Genomic DNA, 21,575 nt, shown 5'->3' with positions numbered 1-21,575 from the left:
AAAAAATTCGTTTCATTTTGCATTGCGTAACACTTTACAATAAGATTGTATTTGTTAACATTAGTACACTCTAAGAAAAAAGGGTACAAAAGCAAATTTTTTAAAGGTCCTAATGTGTACCATTGATACCATTATGCACCTTTTAGGTACAAAAGTGTACCTTTTGAAAAGGTACCACCCCAGTGACAACTTTTGTACTTTCTTGTACCTTTTTCCTGAGAGTGTACTAACAATTACCAATTTAAGCATTTATTAATTTTAATTTATGTTTATTTTAGCATTTGAGGAGTTTAGTTGCAAAACGAGATAAATCCATTTTTTAACATTTTTATCAAAACATGTTTATTATTATGTTATCATGTTATTATTTTGTTTTATGGTGCTACTTAGCTGTATTTTTTAAGTTATGAAGGTTTAAATCAAAACAAACCAACTACAGTTGAATAGAAATGAATTGGAATGCACAACCAAAAAATGAGATTTCTGAACAATTAAAAAACGGTGGTTATCTCGTTTTGCAACAAAACTCTTCATTTACTAATACATTTTAATATTAAAAGTTGTATCTGTTAAAATAAGCATCCGTAACAAAGATTTATAAATTATGAAGACTACAGGTATTGCTGTTTACTAATGTTAACAATTACAAACAAATTATAAAGTGTTACCCAATGCAAAATGAAGCCATTTTTTGTTGATTGAATTACGTTTTTGTACTTTGAGTACGAATGGGATCGGGTATTGTATGGCCTGCCCTACAGCATGCAAGAATCCAATTTTACCATGCAGTGTGAAAAAATAGCTTGTTGCATTGGAATTTGTAAGTTAAATCAACTTAAATTAACAATTGATTTTTTCTTGACTAGTGAGGAGTTGCCATAAATACAAAAAATAAACTTTATTTTATAATTTATTACAACTCCTCACTAGTCAATAAAGTTGAAATGAAGTGTAAATTCAAGTTGATTAAACTTAACATTTTAAGTGCTGAAAGGATTTTTTTTTAATAAAAAGAATTAAAACACAATTTTTAATTAAGCAAAGACTTTTTAATAAAAGTAGAAATACTTCACAATAAATTCCCATTTTGTACAGTATGTTGAGCATGCAGGTGAGGATAATATAGCTTCTGCCTTCAGGATAACTTCATGTTTAAACTTGTTGGCTTCAGATCTGTTAAGAAGGCTCTAAATCAAGGGAGAAAGCTCTTTTTTATGAGATGTATTGCACTTGAACTGAAAAAGCATGTCAGTTGACACAAGCAGTTTATTAGACAGGAGATGTTACAGTAAATACCAATGAGTGGTAAGTGTGGATTTGTTTAAAATCTTTCATTTATGTGCCTTCTGGGCAGATATCGAGTATAAACTGTGATGTTTTGCTATTGAACAGCTTTGACTATTCAATGCCAGTTTGCAGACTTATTGCAGGTTTTAGAAAGTGCTCTTTCTGTTTAATCTCTCTGAGTTTGAGATGAGATTGTAAAAACATAGAAGTGAAAGAAAAAAGCAAGAAAGTATGCATTAATACCAGTTTTTCATTGCTTATTTTTATTGCTTGTATTCTCTGAAGTTTAGAAGTTAATTAATAGTACTAAAAAAAGTGTTAAATAAATAACAATTATTACATGATAGATAAACTTATGTGTAACAATGTATGACAATAAGATCATTTAAAGTATTTCATTCCGAAATCATTTACCGATTTACGGAACAGTTACGTGGGATCTTGTCTGTAAGAAGTGATTTATGGATAAGAGCACTTATAAAGGCTTGTTTATTTCGGTTTGCAGTAGTTAACATGGAATGGACAAGCTAACCACAACCAAGATTGTGAAAGTAGAGGGGGGATCTGGAGGAACTGGAAAAGGTGAGTGCAGAAAACTAATGTTCATCCACAAATCTATGTGGTTTATAAACTGATATCCGTTTCTTGACTTCAGATATACAGAAACACACAGAGACGGTAACCACCACAAGATTAACATCTTTACCACCAAGTAAGTTGAAATTATATTTTAGCAATTAAAAATATGTGTTATTATTCGACCGAAACATTATAATACTAAAAATTTAATCATGTTTTTCTGTAAATAGCTTATGCCGTGGATGAACTAGGCTATTAAAGGTGCACTGCGTAACTTTTCGAACGAGCTCTTGACAGAAATGCAATAAAATCTACATAACTATATTATCGGTGGTGTATAAAGACCTTACATAATGAACTGCATTGTTTTTATTACTTAAGAATGAGCAGTTTTTGTTTGTCCTGTAGTTGCAATTCATAATCTCACCACTAGATGCCGCTAAAATCTACACAGTGGACCTTTAGGGGTGGTGTCCCGGACAGGGTCCCATCATAGTCCCATATTTGAGTAGCCTTAATTTAAAAATAACTTGCACTGACATCTTAACATATATCAGTTCCACTGTTTTGTTTCAGGATGCATCCCAGTATTGTTTTTTGTAAGGTATGTTTGTAAAAACGACTTTAATGTCCTTATAGTACTAAGGCGGCCTAGTCCTGGATTAATCTTAACGCTGTCCAGGGCCCACTAAATGTTAACATTAAATCACTAAACCTTTATGACTTATTTATTTCACCCATCATTTTTTAAAGTGCAATAATATTTGAAAATTTGCAACTTACAATTTTTACCCAATAAAATATTCTCAAGCTTGGCATTACTGAATAGATCTATATTTGTTATAAAAATAACCAAACTAAAATAAATGTTTTCAATAAATCATTTTAAGTCATCTTTATTTAGAGCCCCTAGAGCAGGCGTTTTCACACATTTTAATGGCAGGGACCCCCACATATGATGAATCTTTAGCGAGGGTCCCATTTTCTAAAAGATATATCCGTATTTGAAGGGACAATGTGTAGTTTCTTAAGTATTTTATTAGTCAAAATCAATGTCTTTATTCATAAATATGTCCTCATTGGTGTAAAATGACCTCTGCCGATGATCTGACTTTTCTTTGTAAGATTAGAACTTCTTCTTTTTATTTAAATTGAACGGGTAAGTCCAAGAAGGCTTCCATGTCGGTTTGCCATATTGAAAAACTTTAATAGCAGAGAGGGACAAAAAGTAAAACGTGCTTTTGTTCAGAACATGTGAACCAGCTGAAACGGACAAGGAGATCAGTGAGAACATAACTGCTACCGTAGTTGCAACACGCATTTGGAAAAGCGAGGCGCTAGAGAGCACTATTCGTTTGAATCCAAAATACAATTTTACCACTAGATGGGGGAAAATCCTACTTATTGTCCCTTTAAAGAAACATTTAAACTGTATTAAATAAATAGTAATTGTGATATTATAAAGATAGCAAATTGTTTACAAACCTAAATAATTGGCTACACATTTTGCTTTGTCTCTGGGGACCCCTTGGAGCCTTCTGGGGGACCCCAGGTGGTCCCCGGACTTCAGTTTAAAACCCCCTGCCCTAGAGGAATCTGGACCCCTGGCTGACAAACAGTACATCCAAATAAAAAAGCAAAAGTTTCATATTCATTCCATGTTTTTCACCACCAAAGGGCATCAGTAGCTCATCGAGCAGCCAACAAGTGCTGACCTCCAGCTCTAGCACAGGAGGAGCTGTCCTGGTGGAGAAGAAGATCTACACTCAGGGCGGCGCTGAAGGGGGCACTTCAAGGACTTATGTGATATCCTGTAAGCCAAGTTCTAGTTCTTGCTGTGCTTTTGAACATGTCTAAACAAGGTTCCCTATTAGCCATCTCAAGGGTCTCCAGCCCTAACATGGTCAACCATGTAAACCAGTCTGAAGTGATCAGAAGTTGGTTTTAGCACGTTAAAGACAGTTATTGGCATATTATTAAAGATATGTTATGTATGTCCTCAGCCTCCTCATCTGGAAGTTCAGCCACCAGCAGTTCAGGAGGAGGGTCTGCGGTTGAGGCGTATGACGGCTCCCTGCCCTCATCCGCAGGCGCTGCACGTGAGCTCAGTTTAACCGCTGGGCCGATTAGTAGTTCTATGGTTAAAAGCTCTAGTTCAAAAGTGAAAAGCTCCAGCATCTCTACCTCAATCGCAACCACTGGAAGTTCCTCCTCAGCAACAGGCGGAGATCTTTTAGCGGGATACGGGTTCTCTGAGTACACGTCCGGTTCGGCAGGTGTTTCTGGGGGTAGTACGAGCATGTCTAGAAGTGGAGGAGGTGGGGTTGGGTCCTCAGGACTCATGTCTGCCGGAGGAACTTCCAGCTCGATGACTGTAACCAAATATAGCTCATCGTCCCCCACTGGAACGAGGAAAACCATGAGTTACAGCACCGTTCCCACAGAGAGGAAGAGCAGTCTGACCCATCATACTGGAGGATATGAGGGTAGGTCAAAGGTCATGACCTCTGACCTGGGTATATTTTTATTTGTTGATTTTGATACAGTTAATATTTATATATTATGTCTGTGGCATTTATTCAGGGAGCTCCAGTGGCAATTCTTCCCCTGAGTATACAAAGAAACAGTATGGTATGTTTAGTTGGCTTTTTGTTTAAGGACACAAGTGTAATCTGGGATTTGTAATCTGTAACCTGTAATCCTGTTACAACCGCACAAAATACATCGCACTCTGCCATAAATGCTTATTTGATTTTTTTATTTGCAGTTACAGTCGCCACAAGAGGGCGCACTCAGACGCGAGGTATTTAATCGCCATTTAGGCTTCATAAACAAGTCTTTAAAGTTTTTAAGAGTGTATAACCTAATAAAATACTAAATAACTATTCTCTCCACTCAACTGCTTCCTTTAAAAAAAAATTAATTAGTGTTATCTTTGTGTTTGTTTTTCAGAGAGTGAGATCAGAGCCAGACTGCAGAGCGCCTCTCCCTCCACTAGATGTCAGTGTCGCTCAAGTTCAATGACTATCGTAGTGCATTATCAATTAAAAAAAAAATGAGTACAAAAATAATAGAAATAATATTAATAAATTAATTAAACCTTTTTACTTACTTTTGTAAAAATTGTAAGTAATATTTATTAACAATAATCTATCCCACATTTATGTTCAGTTCATAAATAATTTAAGCTATTTATTGATACGGTATATGTATGAGTTGTGAATCAAAACAAGTTGTGTGGACTTCATTTAAAAAGAATAAGTAATGATTCGTATGTTTAGGGACAGAACTGGACGATGTAAAGAGATTACTGAAGGGAAGTCGCTCTGCGAGCATCAGTCCTCCCCGTTCACCCACAAACACACTACCCATCCCGAAAAAAGCCAGCGTGGAAACGCGCCACGAAAGCCATGGAGGTACTCGCACACAGAGACATCGAGACACAAAACACAACAACACAAACATAATAATAAACAAAGACAATACATATTTACAAGACGGTATAGTTGTATTACTTTGAATGTGGGGAAAAGCAATGCTCAGTATTCGCCAAGGTGTCGCAAGAAGTGACCGGTGGATGACGTCAAAGTACCGCGAGAGCGATTTGAAATTAGGCTTCTCCAAAAGACTTCTCGAATCGCTCTCGCGGTACTTTGACGTCATGTACCTGTTGGTTCTTGCGGCGTCACGTGAAGTTGAACAATCCTCTTTTAATGATAAAAGTCATTTTATTGTTTTTTATTTGGATTATACAAATCATTTACATGTGCTTTGATATAACTCTCTTGTTGTTATATATGTTCCCATATGCAATAAAAAAAGATAATTAAAGTCCTGCCTGACACGACGAAACACTGACGATTCTCTGTGGAGGGGAGTTGTGGATGCTTAGCGCATGCGCAGTAGTTATAGCAACTAGAAAATATTTTTAGCCCAATTTGAGGTTACGAAACAAAGTTTATGCTACATTTAAAGTCAGATTTAATTGGTTGGTTGATTTTATTTTTAAAAGATATTAGTCTTCCTCCATTGAAGTAGATTAAAGGGATTTTGTTTTAACTTTTCCGTGTCTTCGTCAGGTCATTATGATGGCTCAGTTCTGGAAGCTGGATTCAGCGGATACTACACCAACCCCAATAACCTCAGTTATAGCACTCTGCAACAACCCACATCGCCCTCAGGTTAAACACAGGCAGAATAAGCACCTGCTGTCTGGAAGTTATAATAAAATAAAGTTTAAATAAATCTGATAAATGACTCTAATGTTTTTTTCTCGGCAGGTATGCAGAATAATTTGACCCTCGGCTCATCTGCCCTCAGCAGTGCAGGTCATTACGCAACACTGCCCACTAGAGGCCGATACACCGCAACACACTAATAACTATTTCTCACTTTTGTCAAGATTTGTACTTTGTGTTAAATTGAAAAAGTGAGATAAGTTAACCCTAGTAAATAAAATAAATACAAATAAAATATATAAAACACCTGATATTGTTGTTCACAGTTTACGGGATGCAGAATAACTTGTCAACTGGTGGGGCTCTCATGGTTAATGGAGTAAGTGCTGGCCAAGTGTAAGCTAAAGTTTATCTCTCTGCTATAACTGGCTTACCACAAACAATACTTTTTTAAGAGTGTTATTGTGTTTTTACCCCTAGTGTATGGAGCCCCAAAGAATTATGGAAGTGTTGGACTGGGTAGCGCTGTTCCTGGTAATAAAGACTTATGGTTTTAAACTCAATGACCACACTATAAATTATTATTTAATAATTTTTTTATCACATTCACAGCTGTCCCAGGCAGTCTTATCACCGCCGATGATGTGTTTGTAAAAGACGGCAAGTTTATTGCCATTGGAAAAGAAAATGTCGGAGCCAAGAAAGAGGCTGAGAGGTTGATCATGTCAAAAAACACTGGAAAGCAGTTTACTACCTCAACCACGAGTGCTGGACCAGGTAGAGGACATCACTTACCAGATTTATTTTTTTATTTATTAGCTTAATGTATGTAGTTCGACTCTACAATTGCATTATGGGTAATCTGGTAGTAGTACAAGCATTACGAATTTCACAAGACTGCAGTGCAGACATATAGTTTGACTTATGAAAAAAAACATTTTAAACATTTAAATGTATTTTAATTTTGTGAATTTGCTAACATTACAGATGGCTTTTCTGAAGACTCGCTCAAAAGAGAGAAAAGAATGATTTCAAGCACTATGGAAACCCCCATCATAAGTACATTGTGTTTTTTTTCTACTTGCCTGCTTAACCCCAAAAAACTGATTATGTCTTATTATTTAATAAATCATCTTGTCTGTCATTTTAGCTTCTAAATCATCAACAAAAGACAAGGCCACCTATGCAGGTAGATATTTTATAGAAATACAGTACTTCACTGTTAAAAATCCTGGGTTATTTTCAATCCAGCGTTGGGTCAAAAAGGGACAAACCCAGCTGTTGGGTTGAATTAACCATGAGAAACAATTTGGGTTAAAACAACCAAACACATTTTTTTAATACAATACTTTTTTAGAGTGATTATATATATATATATATATATATATATATATATATATATATATATATATGTATATATATATATATATATATATATATATATATATATATATATATATACACTCACCTAAAGGATTATTAGGAGCACCTGTTCAATTTCTCATTAATGCAAGTATCTAATCAAACAATCACATGGCAGTTGCTTCAATGCATTAAGGGGTGTGGTCCTGGTCAAGACAATCTCCTGAACTCCAAACTGAATGTCAAAATGGGAAAGAAAGGTGATTTAAGCAATTTTGAGCGTGGCATGGTTGTTGGTGCCAGACGGGCCGGTCTGAGTATTTCACAATCTGCTCAGTTACTAGGATATTCATGCACAACCATTTCTAGGGTTTACAAAGAATGGTGTGAAAAGGAAAAACATCCAGTATGCGGCAGTCCTGTGGGTGAAAATGCCTTGTTGGTGCTAGAGGTCAGAGGAGAATGAGCCAACTGATTCAAGCTGATAGAAGAGCAACTTTGACTGAAACAACCACTCGTTACAACCGAGGTATGCAGCAAAGCATTTGTGAAGCCACAACACGCACAACCTTGAGGCGGATGGGCTACAATAGCAGAAGGCCCCACCGGGTATCACTCACCCTCCTGAAAAATCCAGCTAAAACCAGCATAAGCTGGTAGCTGGTTTTAGCTGGTTTAAGGTGGTTTACGCTGGTCCTCCCAGCCTGACAAAGCTGGTCATACTGGTGGGCCAGCTGGTATTCCAGCATGACCAGCTAAGTCCAGCTAGACCAGCTTAAAATGTGATCAAAACACAGCTAGACCAGGTTCCTACACCAGCAAAACCAGCTAAAACCAAGCTGGGGACCAGCTAAAACCAGCTCACCAGCTTATGCTGGTCTTAGCTGGATTTTTCAACTGGCCATCTCCACTACAAATAGGAAAAAGAGGCTACAATTTGCACGAGCTCACCAAAATTGGTCTGGAAAAATGTTGCCTGGTCTGATGAGTCTCGATTTCTGTTGAGACATTCAGATGGTAAAGTCAGAATTTGTCGTAAACAGAATGAGAACATGGATTCATCATGCATTGTTACCACTGTGCAGGCTGGTGGTGGTGGTGTAATGGTGTGGGGGATGTTTTCTTGGGACACTTTTGGCCCCTTAGTGCCAATTGGGCATCGTTTAAATGCCACGGCCTACCTGAGCATTGTTTCTGACCATGTCCCTTTATGATCACCATGTTCCCAACATCTGATGGCTACTTCCAGCAGGATAATGCACCATGTCACAAAGCTCGAATCATTTCAAACTGGTTTCTTGAACATGACAATGAGTTCACTGTACTAAAATCACCAGATCTCAACCCAATAGAGCCTCTTTGGGATGCCCAAAATGTGCCCTGGATGTGCATCCGACAAATCTCCATCAACTGCAAGATGCTATCCTATCAATATGGGCCAACATTTCTAAAGAATGCTTTCAGCACCTTGTTGAAACAATGCCACGTAGAATTAAGGCAGTTCTGAAGGCGAAAGGTGGTCAAACACAGTATTAGTATGGTGTTCCTAATAATCCTTTAGGTGAGTGTATAACAGGGCATGTATGTATTTATTAAAGATCTGTTTTTTGTGAAAAGTTTAATATTGGATTGTTACTGCAGAGATCCGTAAAGATGAGTCAGATGGTGCAGGAATGGCCGTCTGTTCCTGCTGCTCATGGTGGAAGTGGCTTTTGGCATTGATCCTCGGTCTTCTGCTTCTGCTGGGACTTCTCTGTGGTCTCGTGGCACTGGGTACATTTAAATCAACTACATAACACTACATAATAAGAATCTATAATGGTTCATTTGATGTAGTAAATCTTCAGTTGTTCTGTACTGTATTATATAACATCTCTGTATAGGCGAGGAGGTCAGGAAGCTGAAGGCTCGTATGGATGCTGTTGACGGTGGAGAGACCTCGTCCTCTGCCCGAGCCAGTCGGTTATCTTCCTCCTCGGCCATAAACATTGTGGATCCCCTCGACTCTTCATACGCCGAGCGTGCCCCGAGCGTCCGATCTGATAACACTGTAAACCTGGGCCCAGCTCCTGCTCCACAAGACCCCGTGGTTTTACAAAAGACCATAGAGCAGATAGTCAGAAATGAGCTGCAGTCTGACACTGTTAGAGGTATTTATCTATTTATCAACTATAGTATCCATACATATATTTCACATCCATTGTGAATTTTTTGTTTGGTTTTATTCTAGTGTCATTTGCGTCTTCGCTTAAGGGTGAGCGAGGAGAACCTGGGCCGAAAGGTATTGTTTCCAGATGAACATGAAGATACCGTAAAATAAATGTTGTTCTATTAATATAATTTTGACTTTAATTCTAGGTGACCAAGGTTCTCCTGGAGTGAAAGGTAATCCTAGTTTGACATTTTTCAATATTCATTTTGGAAATGCACATATTTAAAAAAATAAATAAATGTCTGCTTTCTGTCATTTTAAGGTGAAACGGGATTTCCTGGACCTTCAGGTTAGTACTATCTTTTGTAAAATGTTTAAATTACTTTAATACCAAACATAAAACTACGGTATTAAACAAGCATGTACTGAGTACATATAGATTTGTTATTAACAAAAAAACAAATATCATGTAGTCTCATAGTTGTAAAATGACACACACTTTGTGAGACAAAATGCGTAGTGTATTGCATATAATAAAATAAATCCAGTTTTAAAGTAATAGCCATCTAAATAAATTTTCCAGGTCCTCCTGGTCTGATTGGTCACCCAGGACAGGAAGGTCCCAGAGGACCCAAAGGAAGTGCAGGTATGGAGCCAAAAACTATTTAGTCAAACCTTGCAACTTGCATTTTGTAACTTGCACAAACCTATTTACAGGTGAAGCAGGAACCGATGGTTTACCTGGACCAAGAGGTCGGGAGGGGCCAGCAGGACCGCGAGGAGAACCCGGACCCTCTGGAGTTGGAGAGAAAGGAGATAAAGGTGGTTAACTGCTGAGTTTACTGCAGTTACGTTACAGCAGTGCTTACACAAGACCTTAAAGTAATAATAATATACTGGATTTGATCCGCAGGCTCATCTGGAGATGTTGGTGCACCTGGTCCAGCTGGGCTATCTGGCCCTGTGGGTCCCAAAGGTAATCTGCTCACATTAAAACAAACATCAAAGCAAGAGTCTTTGTGCAAGCGCCCTTATTATCTTAACATTACGAGTTGACCCGCCCTAATGTAGAATCAAAGCCACTAACATTGTAGTCTTCATCACATGTGACAGCTTACACATAATGCTTTATTATATCAGGTGAGGCAGGTGCACAAGGCCCTCCTGGTATACCAGGAGCTCCTGGACCTCAAGGCTTCCGTGGAGATAATGGTGATCCCGGATCTAAGGGTAATTATTTCTTTAGTATTTTTCGTAGTATATTCACCAGATTTTCTGACCCAGGACAAAATACACAGGATATTCCTAAAGCGGAGCCACACCGGATCCGCTGACTTCGGCCTGGATCCGATGCAGATCCGGTCCAGAGTCATTTGCTGTCTGGTAAAGCGTTGTATTTGCAGCGCAAAGCTTTATCATTATGTTATGGCTAATGAAGTATTACAACAGTTTCATACTAATGGGGGACTTTAGATCTACTTTAGATTTCACAAAAGATCTGAATAGGTAATATTGATTGCCAAAATATTCATGGTTTTTAAATGTTTCACATTTTCAGGAGATAAAGGACCTCCGGGCCCCCCTGGCATCAAAGGTGGGTCACAGCCAGTATACATATTGCTGAGAAATGCAGATATTTCCTGATGTATAATTTCCAAATATATTTTTTATCAGGTGATCAAGGAGACAGAGGACCTCGTGGTAACACTGGTGAGTGACAGAATCCCACATATAACATCAGCCCCAAAAATTGTAATGTCATTGACATCTGAAAATCTGTGCGCTGTCAGGTGAGCCGGGTCAGGTCGGACCCGCAGGGCCTCCTGGTGAGAAAGGTCCAAAAGGATCAGCAGGTGGGTTTCAACCAAACCAACCAAGCAATCTCCACACCCAAAGCTTTAGTGTAAAAGTATTTCTATGTCAGATACAGATCCTGTGCAAATATATAAATACCCCCACCTGATAAATTTTCTGTTTAATAATGTCATTTTAACAGGTGCCCCTGGTCCAGATGGTGTTAAAGGCATTCGAGGTAACTACGAAATCATGAAAAGTTTTCTCTGGCTTATGTTTGTAAATCAGTTGTGTTAATTGAAGACCATTTGGATTTAAGGGGATCAAGGTCCTGTTGGGTTGCCTGGAGCTCGAGGACCTCAGGGACCTCCTGGAGATGCCGGAATCCCAGGTATTAAAGATTTTCAACAGTAGGAATTATATTAAATTATAATCATGTACTGCGTAAGTGTAATTGTAATAAATGTAAGTTATGAAAAGGTGTTGACTTATCTACACAGGTACACCAGGACTACAAGGACCACCAGGTTAAATTTCACTTCATATAAATAAAAATGTATTAATACTTAATAATACACTTTATTAATACTATACTGTTTTTATTATTATTTGATGTAGGGTTGCCAGGTACCCCAGGCCAGCCAGGATCTAAAGGTAATATTTATTTTACTCTGTTGTACCTGTGCATGAATGTGCATTACAGCAAGAAGCCATATTATAATTAAATTGTGTTTGCATGTTAACTACATTAAAGAGGTTGCTATACAGTGATTATATTCACAACACATTGTGTCCTGGTTTTAGGTGACCCAGGTGAACCCGGAAGAGTCATTTCTGCAGGTGAAAGAAGATAAATATTAATTATACAAAATATGTGATATCTTATAATTATTCAGGGTTCTCACGGGTCCTTGAGATCCTTGAAAGTTTCAGAATCTGGGGTGAAATTCAAGGCCCTGGGAAGTTTTTGGAAATATACATACATAGATACAGGTCATTGAAAGTGCTTGAATCTATTTTATTCAAGAAGTTTTTTGGGGAAAAATTCATATTATTCCCTGTGTAGTGTAGGATAATATCATAAAAATGTTAGACTTTTTAAGCACACGTCCTAAACTCCTCGCTTTAAATTCTTATATCTTCTGTATGCGAATGTTGATTCATACCAAAATGCTTTTTTGCATATTTGTGTCTGACACATAAAAAGGTCTCGGGTTACGTATATAACGGTTGTTCCCTGAGAAGGGAACGAGACGCTGCGTCTCCCTTGCCATACTTCCTGCATCCCTGTAACGCCATCTTTGGCAATATTTCAGATAGCGATAGACTTTCTGGCTCCCACGTCACCCTGTCTGCGTCTTTAAGCCTCACCATTGGTTGAATTTGATATACACATTCAGACGCACTTACCCCTGGAGGTGTCCCCAATGTGTCACTGCAGTGACGCAGCACGAGTTCCCTCGAAAGGGAACTGTAACAATGTATCTTAAAAGGTAACATGATGTAACCTTGCTCTCACTTGAAATGTGTTCCCACATTTAGTCCTTGAATTTAAGGGTATTGGACCTGTAAAGTTCTGGAAAGGTCCTTGAATTTGAAGTTAAGTAAGTTGTGGGAACCCTGATTATTTCACATTGATATCATCTTTGATATGAGCTTACTCGGTTAATATTAATGATATCAAGGTTATATGTTTTTTACATTATGTAGGATGATTGTATGTAGAAAATATTAGATCACAAAAAACACTTATTAAATAGGTCACATATTGTGTATATTAGTCTAATTTATGAGGTTCTGTATTGGTGTAACAAAGTTTTACTAGGACTAAATTTCATTCTGCGTTTCTTATGTTTTGGTTTTCTCTAACAGGCCCTAGTAGTAACACTGTTGGTGTACCAGGACCACCTGGACCTCCTGGAGTACCGGGTCCTGCTGGAGCACCTGGGCTATCAGGTGAGGTCATTCAACTATTTCAGTGATATCTCAGAAGTATTTCATCTGAATATTATGTGCATGATTTCTTTTAACACATGCATTTTTTACTTAAGGTCCCATCGGTCCTGCTGGTCTACCTGGTTCACCTGGTAAGATTTCTTTTTTTTCTCCTCAAAACCAACAAGAAAGTTTTGGTTTATTGACGCTGAATCTGTACAGGTCCAAAGGGAGAGGTGGGAGAAAAAGGGCAGGATGGAAAACCAGGCACCTCAGAAAGTCCAGCAAGCAAGTTTACTTTGTATCACTGCATGATATTTAAATCATGTTAAAGGAATATTTCACTTTTATCTAATATTCTGATAATTCATCCACATGTCATCCAAGATTTTTGTGTCTTTTATTGTTCAGTCGAGAAGAAATTAAGTTTTTTGAGGAAAACATTTCAGGATTTTTCTCCATATAGTGGACTTAAAGGTGCAGTGTGTAATTTTTTAGAAGGATCTCTTGACAGAAATGCAAAATCATATACAAAACTATATTATCAGGGATGTATAAAGACCTTTCATAATGAACTGTTATGTGTTTAGTACCTTAGAATGAGACCTTTTTATCTACATACACTGAGGGTCCCCTTACATCGAAGTCGCCATTTTGTGCCACCATGTTTCTACAAAACCCCTTAACATACAAACTTTTTATACTAAGCTGTCTCCGTTTCAAAAGCGAGGGGTGAGCAGTGGACTGAGCCTTTGGTTGCAATTCGCAACCTCACCACTAGATGACGCTAAAATTTACACACTGCACCTTTAAGTGGACCTCAATGGTTTACAGTTTCAATGCAGCTTCAAAGGGCACTAAACAATCCCAACTGAGGCATAAGAGTCTTATCTACTGAAACGATAGTCATTAAAGTACTTTTTAACTACGACTTCTCATCTTGCGCTAGCCTTGTGATGCGCATGCGTGACCTTGCTTATTACATAATCACGTCGAAAGGTCACGCATGCCGCATGCAAAACTACCACTCCAGTGTTTATAAATGTGTAGAAAGAGGACCGTTCCGACGTTGTTATATGTGGGATGATACTTATTAATGTCTTTGTGTCAGTTTATTGTAACGCGTGACTTTTCGACGTAATTACATAATACGTAAGGACGCGTCGGCGCTTCACACGGCTAGCGCAAGACGAGAAGTTGTGGTTTAAAGTACATATTTTGTATTTATTGTTTTGCCGAAATGAAAATGGTTTCGCTAGATGAGACCCTTATGCCTCGTTTGGGATCTTTAGAGCCCTTTAAAGCTGCACTGAAACTATAAACCGTTGAGGTCCACTAAAGTCCAATATAATGGAGAATCATTAAAAAACGTTCTTTTCGACTGAACAAAGAAATACATAAACATCTTGGATGACATGGAGGTGAGAATAGTATCAGGATTTGTTTTTATAAAAGTGGAGTAATCCTTTAAATGATTTGTGACTATAATCATTTTATAATCTTATCTAAACAGGAAAGTCTGTTCCTGAACCTGGTCCTCCCGGTCCACCCGGCCCACCAGGAATACCCGGTACACCAGGAATCCATGGGCAGGATGGTAAACCAGGTACGTAGACGTAGTGTTTAAATACACCATTGTCTGATGTAAACATGCTCAGTATCGCAAAACTTACCTATATGTTGTATACCGCTTTTCCACAGGTGTTGGTCAACCTGGACCTCCTGGGCCAAAAGGTGAACCAGGAAGCTTTGTACCTACCTCAGGTAAAATTTAAATATGGTTTTCCTTTTTTTAAGATATCTTTCTTGCATTATGGGATTAAAGAATCGGATATAAATGTGATTACGATTTTTATGGTTGACCAGAAACCTTCTTTGCTGGACCACCCGGACCTCCTGGACCTATTGGTCCAAAGGGATCACAAGGTATCTAATATATAGTATAACATAAGGTTTTTTCCTAACACATCTAGACCTTGTGGTTTTAAACTCTGTTTGTGTTCTGTTCAGGTGAAATTGGTCCTCAGGGCTTCCCTGGTAAGATTGCTCATGCCATATATATGACCCTGGACCACAAAACCAGTCATAATTTGCATATTTATTCAGCTTTCACATGTAAAAATCAATCTCAACCTTAAGACTGGTTTTGTGGTCCACATATCTTACTTTACAAACTGAATTATATGCAAACCTGTTCTTGTTTTTCCCTCCAGGCCAGCCTGGGTTACCAGGAGAACCAGGAATCGGTTGGTGATTCACATATAGATACCAATATTATATAATAAAGATGATACACATAGGTTTCCATTGTTGTACATTAACTAAAAACATAATTTTTTTCCACAAATCCAGGTATTCCAGGACAGCCTGGATCACCTGGACCGCGTGGAGAACAAGGTCCTGAGGGTCCACAAGGACCACCTGGAACTCCAGGACCAATGGGTCCTTTGGGGCCAGAGGGTCCAAAAGGTAAAATAGAATAAATTGACTAGTATTTCTTAAAATAAAGGTTGTTGAAAGCTTTGAAACAAACATTATATCTAACATTATTGTCATTGTTTTTAAATAAAGGTGATGCTGGAGTCCCAGGCGCCCCTGGTATTCCTGGATATTCCTATGGTAAGCAAATTGTTTTATAATTGACACTGCTGATTTTTTAAAGGCTGGTTAAACCAAGTATCATGTCTTAAGTGTAAAAAAATATCTCATTGTCTTTGTAAGGTGGAGGACCCGGCAGTGCTCCGGGACCACCAGGTCCACCTGGACCCCCGGGGCCTCCTGGACCTCCAGGCTCCTCTGGTGATGGCTCACCAAATGTCGCTCAACAGCTTTCAGACTACCTTCAAGGTAGGTTTTAGAAGTTGCATTTTGGCATGCACACGTGTACACTTTATTCAATTAATTATTGGTGCTTACAAAGCCCAATTTTTTAAAGAGAGGTGCTTTTCAACTAAATACTTACTCAAGAAGATTTACCCTTTGTTGTGTAATACCTTTTGTAGATGATGGTATTAGACAATACCTTGCTGGACCCCCAGGCCCACCTGGACCACCAGGACCTCCTGGCTCAGCCTCTGATGATTCTTTGGCTAACCGTGTTATTGACTACCTTCAAAGTTAGTGCATTAGATTAAAACAGTCCATTGCAATATTTGGATTTAGCAATGTTTTGATGGATCCATGCATGCATTCTTTGGCAAACATAGGAGATGAAGTGAGACAGTACCTGATCGGTCCTCCAGGACCCCCGGGACCCCCTGGTGTCCCAGGTGGGTATGGCTTTAACACACAGGAAGTTGCTGGACGAGTCCTCAGATTGATGAATGGTAGGTCAGATGTGCCTTGCACAGAATATTAGGATCGTCATAACCTGGTCATATGGTCCTGCAGCTACACACTTACACATTATCAACGATTGTGTAGCATGAAATATGATTTTCTTTCCTCTTTGTATTGAGATGCTGGTTTAAGAGGTCAACCAGGACCTCCTGGTCCCCCAGGACCTCAAGGACCCCCAGGATCATCTGGAGGACTGGTGTCATACGCCGCAAATGAACACCCGCAGGAAATCCACGCAGAACGTCAAGAGTATCGCACGAGTAAGACGACTTTTGAAATAAAGTCCCAGTTTCACTCCCACACACTATTTTTAAATAAGTGATTATTGCATAACTTTTGCTACGGTTATGCCTCTTGTCCAGAGTCTACGCCAGACTTTTCGAAAGCCACAGATCCTGTTTAAGTTTTAAAAAAACAAAATGGTGTGCCCATGCACACCCTTATTGGGTCTTCTAAATTATTGCAAATCCTTCCCTGATTCGTCAAGAAGCCTCTATCATATGTCTAGTTTGCATGAATGGTTATTTTTCACGCGTTTCATGGGAGTCTTTTCTGAAAGAAAGAACGAAAGACGTTTTAAAACGAAAAAACACTAGTAATCTTGTTTCCTAATACAACAGGACTGTTTTTCATTTTAACTCTTTCCCCGCCATTGATGAGTTATCTCATTAATTAAGAGAAAACACTTCCCTGACGAGTTTTTAGGGCAATCCATATTTCCGCTATTGTCCACTAGGTGGCGCTGTTAGCCAACTTATAAAACACGATTGCATACACGGATCCAAAAACAGTAAAAATTGTATATGGTGGTTTCCTAGACAGGGATTAGCTTAAGCCAGGACTACACCTTAGTTTAATTAGGAAATATTACTAGTTTGAACAACAAGCCTTACTAAAAACATTACTTGTTTGCATTTTGAGGCAAAACAAAGGGCACTGATGTATTTTAAGATATGTCAGTGCAAGTTGTTTTCAGTTCGGACAGATTTTACATTTATTTTAGTTTAGGACTAGTCTAATCCCTGTCCGAGAAAACGCCCCATATGTGTTTTGATCATTGTCATCTCGGTTTTCTTAACAAAAGTTCACAAAAATGCAATTATGTCAGCTTTTTGTTTAAAATTTGTAATTTTTAAAGAAACCTACCCATATTTGAGAGGATAGAAAAAGAGAACAAATGAAGATGGGACCTTTTGTTGTTGTTTAAAAGCAGATGGTCTGTTATGGCATTTGATATATTATATATATTTAAAGAAAAATTTTCTGGAAGGCATTAAACGTTAGTAAAAATCATAAAATGCTGGCAAAAAAACGCTGGTAGGGAAAGTGTTAAATGTGCAGTGTGTAGATTTTAGCAGCATCTAGTGGTGAGGTTGCGAATTGCAGCCAACGGCTCAGTCCACAGCTCACCCCTACCTTTCGAAATGCAACAAACATTTCGGTGTCGTCTGCGACAATGTAGTGACAAAGAGCGCCCTGTAGACAGGTTTGTCCATTTAGGGCTACTGTAGAAACATAGCGGCACAAAATGGCGACTTCCATGTAAGGAGACCCGTGGTGTATGCACATAAAAACGTCTCATTCTAAGGTAATAAAAATGTAACGGTTCATTATGTAAGGCCTCTATACACCACTGATCATATAGTTATGTATATTATATTGCTTTTCTGTCAAGAGATCCTCCTAAAATGTACACACTGCACCTTTAAATAAACACTTTTCATGGGTCCCACCTTGCTTTCCTTTTATTGAATATTCTGTTTCAAACAGCTTTATAGCACATTACCCAAGTATAATGGACACAAAGGACATCCATTGCACACGCATTGACGGTTGATGTATTTGGAGGGCTTCTCTTTTAAAGACAATCCTCTGGTTGAATCTGTTGCAGGTCCCTCAACCCCAGATGAGCACTTGGATTACCCAGCCATTGCGAAACATGTCTCAGATTACATTAGGTGTAAGTTAAACTTCTTATAAGAAATATAATGTAAAATTTGCATTGTGTCTCACGTGTTTGCATTTTTCCCACAGCAAACGGTCTGTTACCGAACATCCTTGACCAGGGTGGTGTAAAAGTGATTCCAGGTCCACCAGGTCCCCCTGGACCTCCCGGAAGGAGCGCGGATTTCCGTTATGCCAACATGACTGAGATTGTGGACTTCATTAGAGGTAAGAAGGAACGTTTGCAAAAATATTTAAAAAAAATATATGGGCACTTAAATGACTTTCTTCTTTTACAGAAAATCGTATGATTGGACCACCAGGTAGACCAGGGAGAAAAGGGGATATGGGATATCCTGGACCAAGAGGAGACAAAGGTACATCATTTACTTAACCTAAATGCTTCATTTATTTCCCAAAGGTCCACCAAGAAATTAAAGAGCATTTAGGCAATTTTACAGGATTTTTTTTACCATAATTCATGTATGCATTGTAATTTCTCTGATTCAATCCAGGTGAGAGAGGCATGCAAGGTGTTTCTGGTCTACCAGGGCTGCCAGGCATGGTCGGCCCGAGGGGAGAAAAAGGGGAGAAAGGTACATGTGTGTTTTAGCTTCACATATCTATGTTAAAACAAAATATGATCATTCATGAGACCAATTTTTTTCTGTTTTCGCAGGTGATGCTTCGTTTATTACTCGTAGGAGGAGGAGCGTAGTCAATTAGACTTATGATGTCTTAAGGGGTGGTCACACTAAACTTTTCATCTATTGACTTCCATTCATACACATGCGAATGTGTCAGACTGGAAATGCAAGCTCAAGCGAAGATATTTCACAGTTCGCTGCGTACCAAAGTTTAAGCTGGTGAACTCTGACCTGCGAATTTGTATCATTTATATCATGTGTGACCAGTAGAAAAACGGTACGTCACGGCGTGACCTTTTTCTGTGCTGATAAGCACAAATGGACAAAGCCAAAGAACTTGTATTGACAAATATTCGCAGTAACTTCCAAAAAATATTTGCATGCTCAAAGTCTATTGTTCAACCCAACAGGGAAGCCATTTGTATGTCCTAATCAAAAACATAGTGGGCTATAATGTGGAAGTGAGGGTTAAGTCGCTATGCCCTTTGACCTACTTTTAGATATTAATGCATTTATTTTTTAAACCATCAGACTTGTACATATTTTAAGTTAGGCTTTTATATATTTTTTGATACTTGGGCTAAACAAAAGTTAAATATCTTCATTTTAAATCAATAAACAGGTTTACCTTCATCACATCAGTTTCTAAAGAACATATTAGTTTATTTCTAAGCAACTACTACTATAAACCATAAAAATTTTGTTCATTATTGAAATACTGACTGTGGTTCTCTTGGTTAATTGCAAAATGGGATTTAATCTAACATCTGGGTTAGACATGTTTTTAATTTCGATTTCAAGTGATTAATGTTGTTTACTCATTCTAAATGATTTTATTATAGAAGATATGTTTTATTGTTTGGCAATATGATTTGTACTACAAACTGCAATACTGTCATTGTAGAAAACTTTGAAAAATGTTTGAATGTTGAACTGAGAAATAAACATTGAATAAAGTTTGTTTTTTAAACTTGACTTCAAGTTCGTCTTAAAGGTGCCAAAGAATGCATTGAAATAATCTGTTAAATTGTTCTTTGATATCTAAATAGAAGGTATGTGGCTTTATTAAGTGCAAAAATTATACAGAAACTGGTTTACATTTACAGCCGTAGGATTTGTCTTTTGAATTAAATGGTCTATTATTACCTTATTTGAAAAGGTCATGAACAATAATTTTGAGCTCTGCTCTGATTGGCTGCTTTACAGAGCAGTTCAGTAGCTCTGTGTGTGTGTAAAGACCTTATGTTTATCAGACGAAGAAACAGATTTTGAGGAATAATGAGTTATTCAGAGATTAGAAATGAACGTTTCTGAGTAGTAAGTTTGTGTTTTTTTTAGTATGGACCTGCAAAACGTAACTTTAAAGTCAATAGTACACTGCAAAAAATGACTTATTTTTTGATAAAAATACTATCACAAAAAATTCTTAAATTAAGATGTATTTTCTTCATGAGCAAAATGACATAGGAAAACAAGTCTAGTTTTTAGACAAAAAAAATAAACTTTAAGTAAATTAGTGCTTAAAACAAGCAAAGAATATCTGCCAATGGAATAAGAAAATAATTCTTGAAATAAGTTTACTTTTTTATAAACACTTAATTCAAGAACATTTTTTTATTCCATTGGCAGATTTTTTGCTTGTTTTTAATTTTTTCTTTTTTGTCTATAAACTAGACTTATTTTCCTCGGTCATTTTGCTCATCAAGAAAATATATCTTAATTTAAGAATTTTTTGATATTTTTACTGAAAACAAGACAAAAATATTAAGTAAGAAAGTCATTTTTTGCAGTGTAGAACTTCAGCCTAAACGCTAGCATATAGCATTAAAGGAATATTCCATTTTCTTAAAAAAATCCAGATAATTTACTCACCACCATGTCATCCAAAATATAGATGTCTTTCTTTGTTCAGTCGAGAAGAAATTATGTTTTTTGAGGAAAACATTGCAGGATTTTTCTCATTTTAATGGACTTTAATAGAGCCCAACACTTAATACTTAACTTAACACTTAACAGTTTTTTTCAACGGAGTTGCGAGCACGCGCAATTTAAGGCCACTAACCTGAAAGTCTACATGAAACGCGCCATTTGGGACAGGCACCAAGTAGATAAAAACGTCTCATTTTAATGTAATAAAAACAGTTCAGTTATGTATATTATATTGCATTTCAGTCAAGAGATCCTTCTAAAAGTTACACATTGCACCTTTAAATATTCATCCAACCATCCATCCCATGCTATTAAAGAGACCTAGAATTCTACTGTTATTCAATCAAAGGTTTTAATTACATTGCTTCCTATAATCACCTTTTGATTTTTGACAAAAACACATTGATTTTCACATTGTTAGGCTGCTAA

At 37.6% G+C, this 21,575-nt stretch overlaps 1 protein-coding gene across 1 annotated transcript; it reads left to right on the top strand.

The window, feature by feature from the left end:
- Positions 1-1,129: 1,129 nt before the first annotated feature.
- On the top strand, positions 1,130-20,192 carry col17a1a (collagen, type XVII, alpha 1a). The gene is made up of 52 exons (XM_073860082.1): positions 1,130-1,305; positions 1,793-1,869; positions 1,943-1,999; positions 3,542-3,679; positions 3,870-4,352; positions 4,450-4,497; positions 4,634-4,669; positions 4,819-4,866; positions 5,148-5,282; positions 5,946-6,047; positions 6,147-6,194; positions 6,371-6,440; positions 6,502-6,578; positions 6,657-6,821; positions 7,032-7,103; positions 7,195-7,233; positions 9,048-9,179; positions 9,290-9,556; positions 9,637-9,687; positions 9,765-9,791; positions 9,881-9,907; positions 10,142-10,204; positions 10,276-10,380; positions 10,472-10,534; positions 10,699-10,788; positions 11,117-11,152; positions 11,233-11,268; positions 11,349-11,411; positions 11,555-11,590; positions 11,672-11,743; positions 11,853-11,879; positions 11,971-12,006; positions 12,157-12,192; positions 13,225-13,308; positions 13,404-13,439; positions 13,510-13,575; positions 14,801-14,893; positions 14,989-15,051; positions 15,154-15,213; positions 15,298-15,324; positions 15,501-15,533; positions 15,640-15,756; positions 15,859-15,906; positions 16,009-16,134; positions 16,290-16,403; positions 16,494-16,613; positions 16,746-16,886; positions 18,518-18,586; positions 18,661-18,798; positions 18,870-18,947; positions 19,086-19,166; positions 19,250-20,192. Exons 2-52 carry the CDS (start codon positions 1,806-1,808, stop codon positions 19,294-19,296), a joined length of 4,290 nt encoding a protein of 1,429 aa, XP_073716183.1. The 5' UTR covers positions 1,130-1,305; positions 1,793-1,805; the 3' UTR covers positions 19,297-20,192.
- The last annotated feature ends 1,383 nt before the right edge of the window (positions 20,193-21,575 follow it).

This window comes from Misgurnus anguillicaudatus, chromosome 3 (assembly GCF_027580225.2).
Source record: "Misgurnus anguillicaudatus chromosome 3, ASM2758022v2, whole genome shotgun sequence".
Lineage (NCBI taxonomy): Eukaryota > Metazoa > Chordata > Actinopteri > Cypriniformes > Cobitidae > Misgurnus > Misgurnus anguillicaudatus.
Note: the sequence above shows the minus strand (reverse complement) of the source record. Positions and strands in the feature narration are given on the sequence as shown.

Excerpts from the sequence above, each read along its gene's own strand:
- col17a1a (XM_073860082.1), top strand. The coding sequence starts at position 1,806 with ATGGACAAGCTAACCACAACCAAGATTGTGAAAGTAGAGGGGGGATCT. Across the intron at positions 6,048-6,146 it reads ACAACCCACATCGCCCTCAG|GTATGCAGAATAATTTGACC; the intron begins GTTAAACACAGG and ends TTTTCTCGGCAG. Across the intron at positions 15,325-15,500 it reads TGGTCCTCAGGGCTTCCCTG|GCCAGCCTGGGTTACCAGGA; the intron begins GTAAGATTGCTC and ends TTTTCCCTCCAG.